We start from the raw sequence: 10,198 nt of genomic DNA, 5'->3' as shown, positions 1-10,198 counted from the left end.
TTTTATGTTGGTTGCCGAAGACCTAACACAACCCTCCTCCTTTATCCGGGCTTGGGACCGGCTATTTACCGCAATGTTGGCTCAAGAGGAGAAGATTAATGAAAGGTGGAAGAGCTACTTCTACGAGTTATTTAATGAGGGACAGAAGACTTTTTCGAGCCTTGGTTGATTATGCACAAGGGAAGAAGATCAAAACTTTGACTTCTATCGAAGGATCCGAGACTTCGAGGTAAAAGAGGCTCTAAAGCAGATGAAAAATGGTAGGGCAGTAGGACCTGATAATATCCCGATTGAGGTTTGGAAGGGTCTTGGAGAAAAACGCATCAACTGGTTAACCAAGCTTTTTAATGAGATTTTAAGGTCAAAGAAGATGCCTGATGAGTGGAGAAAGAGCACCTTGGTACCTATCTACAAGAATAAGGGGGATATACAAAGTTGCGGAAACTATAGAGGGATTAAGCTTATGAGTCATACTATGAAGTTATGGGAAAGGGTGATAGAACGGAGGTTGAGAAAAGAGACACAAGTAACAGAGAACCAATTTGGATTTATGTCAGGCAGATCTACCACTGAAGCGATATACCTATTAAGAAGGATGATGGAGAGGTATCGTAGTAATAAAATGGATCTACATATGGTGTTTATTGATTTAGAAAAAGCGTATGATAGGATACCAAGGGAGGTCTTATGGAAGGTTTTAGAAAAGAAGAGAGTACGGATCGCATATATTCGGGCAATTAAAGACATGTATGATGGGGCCACAACTAGTGTGAAGACTCAAGGTGGTGTGATAGAGGAATTCTCTATTGGTATAGGATTACACCAGGGATCATCCTTAAGTCCATACCTTTTCACATTAGTCTTGGAAGTACTCACAGAGCACATCCAAGAGCCTGTGCCATGGTGCATGCTTTTTGCCGATGATATCGTCCTTATGGGAGAGTCAAGGGAAGACCTAAACAAGAAGTTGGAGTTATGGAGAGAAGCTCTAGAAGTATATGGTCTGCGCATAAGCCGTAGTAAGATGGAATATATGGAATGTAAATTCAGTTTGAGAAGGAAAAACCCCAATATAGAAGTGAAGATTGGAGAAAACATCCTACAAAAAGTTAAAAGTTTTAAGTATCTTGGGTGCATCATACAGGATAATGGAGAGATTGAACAGGATGTAAATCATAGGATCCAAGCAGGTTGGTCAAAATGGCGGAGTGCATCTGGTTTTATATGCGACAAAAAAGTGCCTTTAAAACTTAAAGGTAAATTCTATCGCACCGCTATAAGACCGGCTATGCTGTATGGTACGGAGTGTTGGGCGGCTAAAGGGGAGCACGAACATAAGCTGAGTGTGGCAGAGATGAAGATGTTGAGATGGATGAGTGGTCATACGCGATTGGATAAAATAAGAAATGAAGATATAAGGGAGAGAGTTGGAGTAGCACCCATTGTGGAAAAGATGGTTGAATCGCGTCTCAGGTGGTTTGGACATGTGAGAAGAAGACCAATAGAACATCCAGTCAGGAGGGTGGATGAGATGGAAGATGGACAAAGGGCGAAAAGCAGAGGAAGACCTAAGAAGACCATCCATGAGGTGGTCAAACGAGACATATAAATGGTCTCTCTGTAGACATGATACATGACAGAACACAATGGCGTTGTTTGATTCATATAGCCGACCCCACTTAGTGGGACAAGGCTTTGTTGTTGTTGTTTGTTGTTGTTGATTTATTAGAGTGAATATCAATTTTCTCAAAACGATATCATTTTTATTAGTTGTGGAAAAAAAAATCAATATGTGTAAAAAAATTAGATAGTTAAAACTTCTTATTCTTGGTGGAAGTAATTGTACATATCAAGAGTAACATATTTGTTATTAGGATAAATTGATGTTGTCCCAATATAGATCTAGAAAAAGACCTTGTCCTAGACTAATATATTATACAAAGCAACATTAGCGAATCAATTATATGTTCACTCAATATCAATATCATCAGTTAAATTTTTTAAAATTATTTTAAATTATAGACCATATTATAAATTTTTAACTTTAAATTTTAAATTATAAGTCTTAAACTCTAATTTAAAAAAAATAGAATTATATATTTAAAAAAAAGATATTTTTGACATCTTCATCTAAGTGGCTCCTTTCAAAATGAGCATTTTATTCCGACCCTTCAACAACGTAATCCCAAGTCTTTCCCATTATATTCCCCAAGTCATCGACCTATTAGGATTTGTGATCAACAACGATGCATACTTCAATTATGATCGAATGCTATTGGAGAATAATCTAAATGCTTTATTCCTATTATTTTATAACTAAAATGAAAAAAATATATATTTAATTTGTAAAGAATATAATGTGATGATCAAGTTTATCAATTTCACCCAACCCGTCTCATATTTTCTCCATTCTCTTCCATGTATATATAGATTATCTCTTTCAAATTTTTCTTTAATTTTCGCCGATTTATTGTTGAAGTAAACGAAAAAGATAAACTATTAAATCAAAAATTTATATTATTGACAAAAATAATTCAAAAAATACAACCAATAAATAAGTCACGAAAAAATAATTAAAAAAGGTGACAAAAATTTAAAAATAATTTTAATGTTCTTTTCAATGAAAATGTTCTTATTATATAGTAATTTAATTACGTTAATAAGAAAATTAAATGGAAAATATTCTTCAGATCAAACAAAATACATTGTGAATTTTTCATATTATTATTGTTACCTGTTAATTACTATAGATTAAGATTAAGAGTAACAATTAGAATCCTTTTGGAGCACTAGATATTATTTTATAAATAATACTTGTATTATTACATTTATTTATATTAGCTCCCCAATCTCTATAGTCAAGCATGGATTGAAGGAAGGGTTGGAAAATTTGTACATTTATAAAGACTTTAAGAACGTATTTGCTGGGATGAATTGATGTTACGATAACGTGGTTCAATGTTGCTTATTGTAGGGCTAGAAGTGAGTCAAGTCAGCTCATGAGCCAGCTTGAATTTGGCTCGTTAATAGTTCGATAAGCTAAGTTCGTGAGTTGGTGAGCCAAATTTGAGCCTGGAATTGATCTCATAAATTAAATGAGTCAAGCTTGAGTTTGGATAAACTCAGCTCATTAGCTCGTGAGCTGACTCGATTATATATATATATATATATATATATATATCCTATATGCATTTAGTCTATACTTTTAATATTATATACATATGAAATAGTAATATATAATTATATATATTAATGATTTTAATTATTTAAAATTTTATATTTATTTATTACATATAATTTTGATGTAGGACATAAATAAAAAATTTATATTTATTGATAGATAAACAATATATAAAATTGTTCTTTTTAAATATTTTTTAAAATATATAAGTTATAATTTATTGATATAAAATTATAGATTTTGTGTTTTTGTTCTATTATTTGAGCCAGCTCGTGAGCTTGAGCCAACTCGTGAACTTTCGGTGAGCCGAGTTTGAGCTTAAGAAATAGGCTCGATTGTTAATGAGCCAAGCCGTGAGCCAAGCTCAATTTTGGTGAGCCGAACTTAAGCTTGGTCTAGTTCGGCTCAGCTCGGCTCACTTCCAACCCTAGTGGGGCCATAACCACTTTCAATGTGTTGCTTTCTTTTCCATAACCATTGAATTTAGTTAGGACTATGCTACGTCAGTCACTAAAGTCAGTTCCTAATATAAAATACATATCTATCTATTCTTAATATATAAAAGTAGATACATAAACATGCACCATATTATTTTTGAGACATTTTTTTTCTTTTACTAATGTCATGTCAATAATATTGCTTACTTAGCACAATTTTAGAATCAACCACTCAATTCTTGCCAAATCAACTATTATTTCAAATCAGCCAAAAAATAAAATATACAAATAAAAAACTAAAAAATAGAATTCAATAACTTTGTAGCCTCCAAATACATTGAATTCATATTCCTATATTTATTATATCTTACCGTATTAAACAATCCAATAAATTTATAACCGCAGCAATTAATTTATAAATTAAAAGTTTAAAAAATAAAAATTATATTTTATTATTATAATTATGTTTATTATAATCATTTTAATTTTTGCCAATGAGTTATACCTCAAATGGTATAATCTTCGATATTGGTTGCGAGTTCGAGTCTCCGTAACTTTGGTAAAAAAAAATAATCATTTTAATTTTTAGAAGTAACACTAGGTACAAAGAACTATTATTGTAGTTTTTACTTATTATTAAAAACAAATTCTATTTTATTTTACCAATATAAATTTTGAAAAGAATATTTAAAAAAAAAAAAAACAAATTTATTAAAAGAGTATCAAAACGAAACCAAAAAATATGATATTAGACATACATTTTCATATTAGATACAAATAAAAAATTAAAAAATAGAATCCAATAAATTTGTAACCTCCAAATATATTGAATTCATATTCCTATATTTATTATATCTTACCGTTATAAATAATACAATAAATTTATAACCGCAACAACTAATTTATTAATTTTTATAAATAACTCACTGAAAGTAATAAACATCCATATTACAAATGTCATAATAATATTATTAATCATAATAAATTTTACATTATAAGTATTTACATTCCATACCATTTAAACTACATATATAAATCTCTTATCACTATTCCTTCACATAACATCAAACTTAGCACAAAAAAATTTATTTCCGAACTGCAATGAGATTCTCTTGATGATCAGGTATGACAAAAAAAAAATCACAACATGCATCATACATTCATACTTAGGCCCAGTTTGGGTAACCAACTTAATTAAGCTCCTTTTGATAAAATAACTTAAACAATAAATGATTTTGTTAAAAGTAACTTATAAATAAGTTATTTTGTGTTTGAATTTTTAACTCTAAAAGTGCTTATTTTATAGAAATGTGATGAAAAGTAGAAGTATTATGAGAAAAGTCATTTTTTTTAACTTCTCTATAAGCTCCTAACTAACTTCTTAGAAAGTTGCAATTTGGTTTTGAAAATTGCACCAGACATTAATACTACTACTTTTCATAAGTCAAAAGTTAAAAAAAGGTTATTTATAAAGTTTCGCAAACGGGCCTTACTCAAATACCATATACCTAATGATATCATAAATTGAATATTGGAATAAGAAAAAGATCTTTACAATTTTAGCAACTATATAAAAAAAAAAGAAACAACTACATTTATGGCATATGTAATCAAACACCACAATATCCAACAATACTTTTCATAATCTCATCTATCAAATTATTAGTTGCTAGCCCAATACTTATTTTAGGTTTAGAATTCAATTAAAGGTTTTAGATCAAAGTATTACAACAACTTTTATACTATTTGATGACGACACAAAAAACTTATTGGGCACAACTGCTTCAAATCTAATGACATTTCAGAAAAATAATAACATTGAAGCACCACTTCAACAAGAGATATTACTTTAGATTTTTCACAATTGAAGATGAAAAATCATTATTTTGCTAAACACATTTTTCTATCAAAACTTTTCATTGACACAAGAATCATGCATGTACACCACTAGTCAGATTGTCAACCATTTGAATCAAGTGAGAAAATTATATACTCTCACAATTTTGTATAATATTGATTTATCAAAGAACAAATTAAAAGGAGAGATTCCGAATATTATTGGAGAGCTTCATCCACTCATAGCACTCAACCTTTCCCATAATACACTCATTTGTTCTATTCTTCAATCCATGGGATATTTGACAGAACTTAAATCATAAGACCTCTCATCGAATATGCTCACAGGTCGAATCCAAAAGAATTGACCAATCTAAACTCTTTCCAGCAACCATCTTATTATAAATTAATAGATGCATGTCTTGTTGCACACTTCTTGGGATCATGGAACACTCTCAATATAAATTTGTACTTCACATCTCTAATACTTTTTCACAATAGCATACCTTTTATAAACAATACATATTGAATTTTTTAATCATTAATGTAACGTAATCTTAGCTTCATGAAAATTCTGAAAAATATTATATTTGTTCTTTTTTAGTATTGTAAACAGAGAAGAAGTACTATTATTACTGGACACAACATTTTAATTCTAGAAAACAATCTAATTGAATTGATCAAATAATTGACTAAGAATCAAAGTATGTAAAGTACTCTCCATTTTCATCCGAGTTTTATCCTCTTATTTCTAACTAAGTATAGATGGTTTAATTTTCGTTTTGAATATAGAAACATTTTCAACTTGCATTGAGAGTTGGGATCAGCTATTACTTGATGATGGATACCAAAGAATTAGTATCTTTTTATCAAACTATTTTAGATTGACATTAGATAAAAAAAGAAGAAAAAAACAATCAAATTGTATTGGAGATATTCCTAATAGTTTGTTAATTATTCTAACATAATTACTAAAAGAATGAACACTCAAAACACCTTACCTCCTAACCCGTAAACAAAAAATCAGTTGCGTGGTCATATACCAATGCATAATAATGATAGTTGTTATAGTCTTCTAGATACTTGGAAGGTGCAAGTGAAGAAGTTTTGGACCAAGAAACTCACCACATATATATATACTTTGAAAACAGAATTCACTCGCAACATTTCTTACAACTATAGAACAATTACTTATTTTAAATATCAAATAAAAACATGAAAAACATAACAACACAAGACATAAACTTATAACACATTTACATTACAACAAAAAGCTGAAACAGAGTTGTTCTTGCACGCCGGCGGTTTCCACGGCTCCTCCTTTTGGTCCTTTTACCTCCAAAGAGGACCACTAGCCATTCAGGCTTTCCAATTGAGAAAACACAATATCCCAATCCTATTCCAAGTACCATTCCACATGCATATCCTATTGCCACTGGTTTCCAACCAAATCCGAATTTGTCTTTAGCCTCAGAAGATGGACATTGTTGCAAAGGGACATTGTTGCATTGAATTGACAATGGTAATCCGCATAGCCCAATGTTTCCCTCATAGGAATCATTTGAGAATGTATCAAACTGTTTTCCTTGAGGTATTGATCCTTCAAGATGGTTGTTGGAAAGATTAAGTACTTCAAGAGAGTTCAGATTGGTCAATTCAGCAGTCAATTCAGTAGGAATATCTCCCATCAAGCATTTTGAGGAGAGGTCCAATGATTCAAGATTTGTCAAATTTCCCAAAGAGCGGGGAATAGGACCAATGAGGTTGTTATATGAAAGGTTGAGGCTTTTGAGTCTATGAAGCTCTCCAATAACATCTGGAATCTCTCCTTCAAATTTGTTTTCTGACAAATCGATAATTACAAAGGCCTTTGGAATTTTCGTAAAAGTAAGACTGACTCTTTTAATTGTTGCAACCATAGAAATGTCATATCCTGATGGGTACCAATTTGTTCCAATATAAGACAAACTGCTTTGCACATCATCAACAATCTTCATGGCTCGAAAATTTTGTATGTATGCTTTTGGTAATGAGCCGCTAAAGTTATTACATGATATGTCAAAAATAATCAGATTTGGAAATATGTTTTCAGATTCCAAATTTGAAATCTGACCGTACAACTTATTGCCTCGTAAGACCAGTATTTCCAAATTTGATATATATTGAAGCCAATTCGGAAATGTGTCCTCAAATTGATTGTTACCGAGATCCAAATCCATAAGTATTGAGCAATTGGACAAAGATTTCGGCAATAGACCTTTGAAATTGTTGCCATTGAGATTCAGTGTAAGAAGATCCGGAAAGGTATCTGGCAAAGTTCCATGAAGTTTGTTCATTTGTAGATCCAAATCTTTAAGTAATGAGCCATTGACAAGGCACTGTGGAAATATTCCTGTGAATTTGTTGTGGGACAAGTTGATACCTTCCAGAAAGGTTGCATTACAAAAGAAGGAAGAAATGTCATCAGCCATCGAGTTGAAACTAAGATCAAGGTATTCAAGTCGATACCATGGAAAATGGTCCATCAATGTAACATTGTTGTGTGAGAGATTCAAATAAGTTAATGAATCCATACCATGTATCCATTCTGGCACTTTTCCCTGAAGACTATTGCTAGACAATTCAAGATAATATAAATTTGGAAATTTTCCTGAGAATTCCAACCAACCAGTAATATTACTAGAAAGCAACTGCAGTGTCTTCAAATTGGAGAAAGTGTGACTCACACTAGTTTCAGATTTTAGCAATAGTGAAGTACAACCTGAAAGATAAAGATACTCCAAGTTTTGAAGCTTAGAGAAGAGTGCGAAGTGGACAATACCGCTCCAGTTATCTGAAGACAAGCACAAATCAGTAAGGTTGACAAGATGGAAAATCGATTCTGGAAAATTTCCTTGGAGCTCATTGTTGCACATGTCTAAATACTTCAAAGAATAAGATGTGATTTCACTTATGTGCCCTCTGAATCTGTTATTTGACAGATCTAAGTATCTCAAAGACTTGAGGGATAAGACCCACTCAGGAATTGTTCCATTTAATAAGTTGCCTTGTAAGTATAATTGAGTGAGATTTAAAAAGGCTACTTTGTCAGGTAGTGGTCCCTCAATTTCATTATAAGAACAATACAAGGTAGAGAGTTGAGTTAAGGCAAATAATGAGGATGGCAACTTCCTTTGGAAATTATTATCCGAAAGGCCAAGGGATTGCAAATTGGTTAGCCTATCAAACACATTTGGAATTTGACCACTAAACTCATTGCTTGAAAGATCCAAGTGAATGAGATGCTGAAGGTTTGAAAGTGATGACGGGATTGAACCGTTGAGTTGATTATACGCCAAATTCAAGGAAGTGAGGTATGTTAGATTAGAGAATGATGAAGAGATAGGCCCTTGGATACCACAATTTGAAAGATCCAAGACACTAAGAGAAGTGGTACAACTTAACTCGGAAAGATGGAGTGACAATTCATTCTTTGATAGAATGAGGTGTTGAAGATTGGGTAAACAAAGTATGTCATTTGTCAAAGAACCCCTTATTCCAGTATAAAAAAGACTGAGAGTAACTAAAGTGGAAGACAAGTTGGCAATAAAAGACAAAGGGTTTGTTGTTGGAACAATTGAAGACATATCTGTTTCATCCAATACAATCTCTCTTAAATATGTTGTGTTTTGCAGCAACCTCATCAAAGTAGTTTCTTCCCACATTAAACCATGATAAAAAGAAGAGAGATCAAGTGATTGTAATTTGGAAAGGTGTGAGATTTGGGAAGGAATTTCACCTATGAATTCACAATGAGATAAATTCAAGTGTGTGAGACTCACAAACCTACCAAACTGAGATGACAATGGAGAATAATTGAAAGAATTGAAAGCAAGGCTGAGTGTTTGGAGATGAGTAAGATGAAAAAGAGTGCTATTGGGATCCATATTACCTACAAGTGCACCACAACTGAGATCGAGGCCAATCACGTGACCAGACACAGAGTTGCACGTGACACCCATCCATGAGCAGCAATCTGTCCCATTCTCCCACGTATTCATCTTTGGATAAACATGAGAGCACTCATCAGAATATTCAAAAAAGGAAGGGTTAAAAATGAATTGGGTCTTAAAGTGAAGCAAGGCAGAGCTGTCTTGGGAATGGCATAGATGAGAAGACAAACATGCAAAATGGAACATCATAAACATAGACACACACAACACCACTCTAAGAACCAACAACATCAAATACCCCATTGATTTTTGATTCAAGCTTTTGCTTATTTTATGTATGTATGCCTTACTTGAAAATGGTATTGGTATTGGTATGCCATTCATCAATTAGGATCCATCTATTTATAGATGTTTTTTTAAACTGGAATTACAAGCACCTATACCCAGCCATATGCATGATTTCCATATTAAAAGCTACAGCTACCAATAATATTCATACTATCCCAATCTATCAATGTCCAACACTAATTCATAACGTAAGTTTAATTTTCTTCTAACGCGAGACCCGGAGTGCATAATAACAAAATAAATGAGAAGATAATTTTATTTCCATGATACGAAGCATTTGTGGATGAACTTAGCTTGACTCACGAAGCATTTAATTTGGGTGGTTTCTTCCAAACCCATGGCAATTTTGTGGGTAAGTTACCCTTGCCCATGTGTCTTCATCTCAGCCATTGATCAAGTAAAATTTTCAACCTTGCATTAATGCATTCATTGGTTATAGCAAAAGCTTTTAATGAACATATACC

At 32.2% G+C, this 10,198-nt stretch overlaps 1 protein-coding gene across 1 annotated transcript; it reads right to left on the bottom strand.

The window, feature by feature from the left end:
- Positions 6,574–9,765, bottom strand: LOC107609634 (receptor-like protein 12). The gene has a single exon (XM_021106905.1). It carries the CDS (start codon positions 9,687–9,689, stop codon positions 6,711–6,713), a length of 2,979 nt encoding a protein of 992 aa, XP_020962564.1. The 5' UTR covers positions 9,690–9,765; the 3' UTR covers positions 6,574–6,710.

This window comes from Arachis ipaensis, chromosome B07 (genome assembly GCF_000816755.2).
Source record: "Arachis ipaensis cultivar K30076 chromosome B07, Araip1.1, whole genome shotgun sequence".
Classification (NCBI taxonomy): domain Eukaryota; kingdom Viridiplantae; phylum Streptophyta; class Magnoliopsida; order Fabales; family Fabaceae; genus Arachis; species Arachis ipaensis.
The sequence above is the reverse complement of the archived record's forward strand: the minus strand, read 5'-3'. Positions and strand labels throughout refer to the sequence as shown.

Bases quoted from the DNA above. Each gene is read 5' to 3' on its own strand.
- LOC107609634 (XM_021106905.1), bottom strand. From the start codon at position 9,689: ATGGGGTATTTGATGTTGTTGGTTCTTAGAGTGGTGTTGTGTGTGTCT.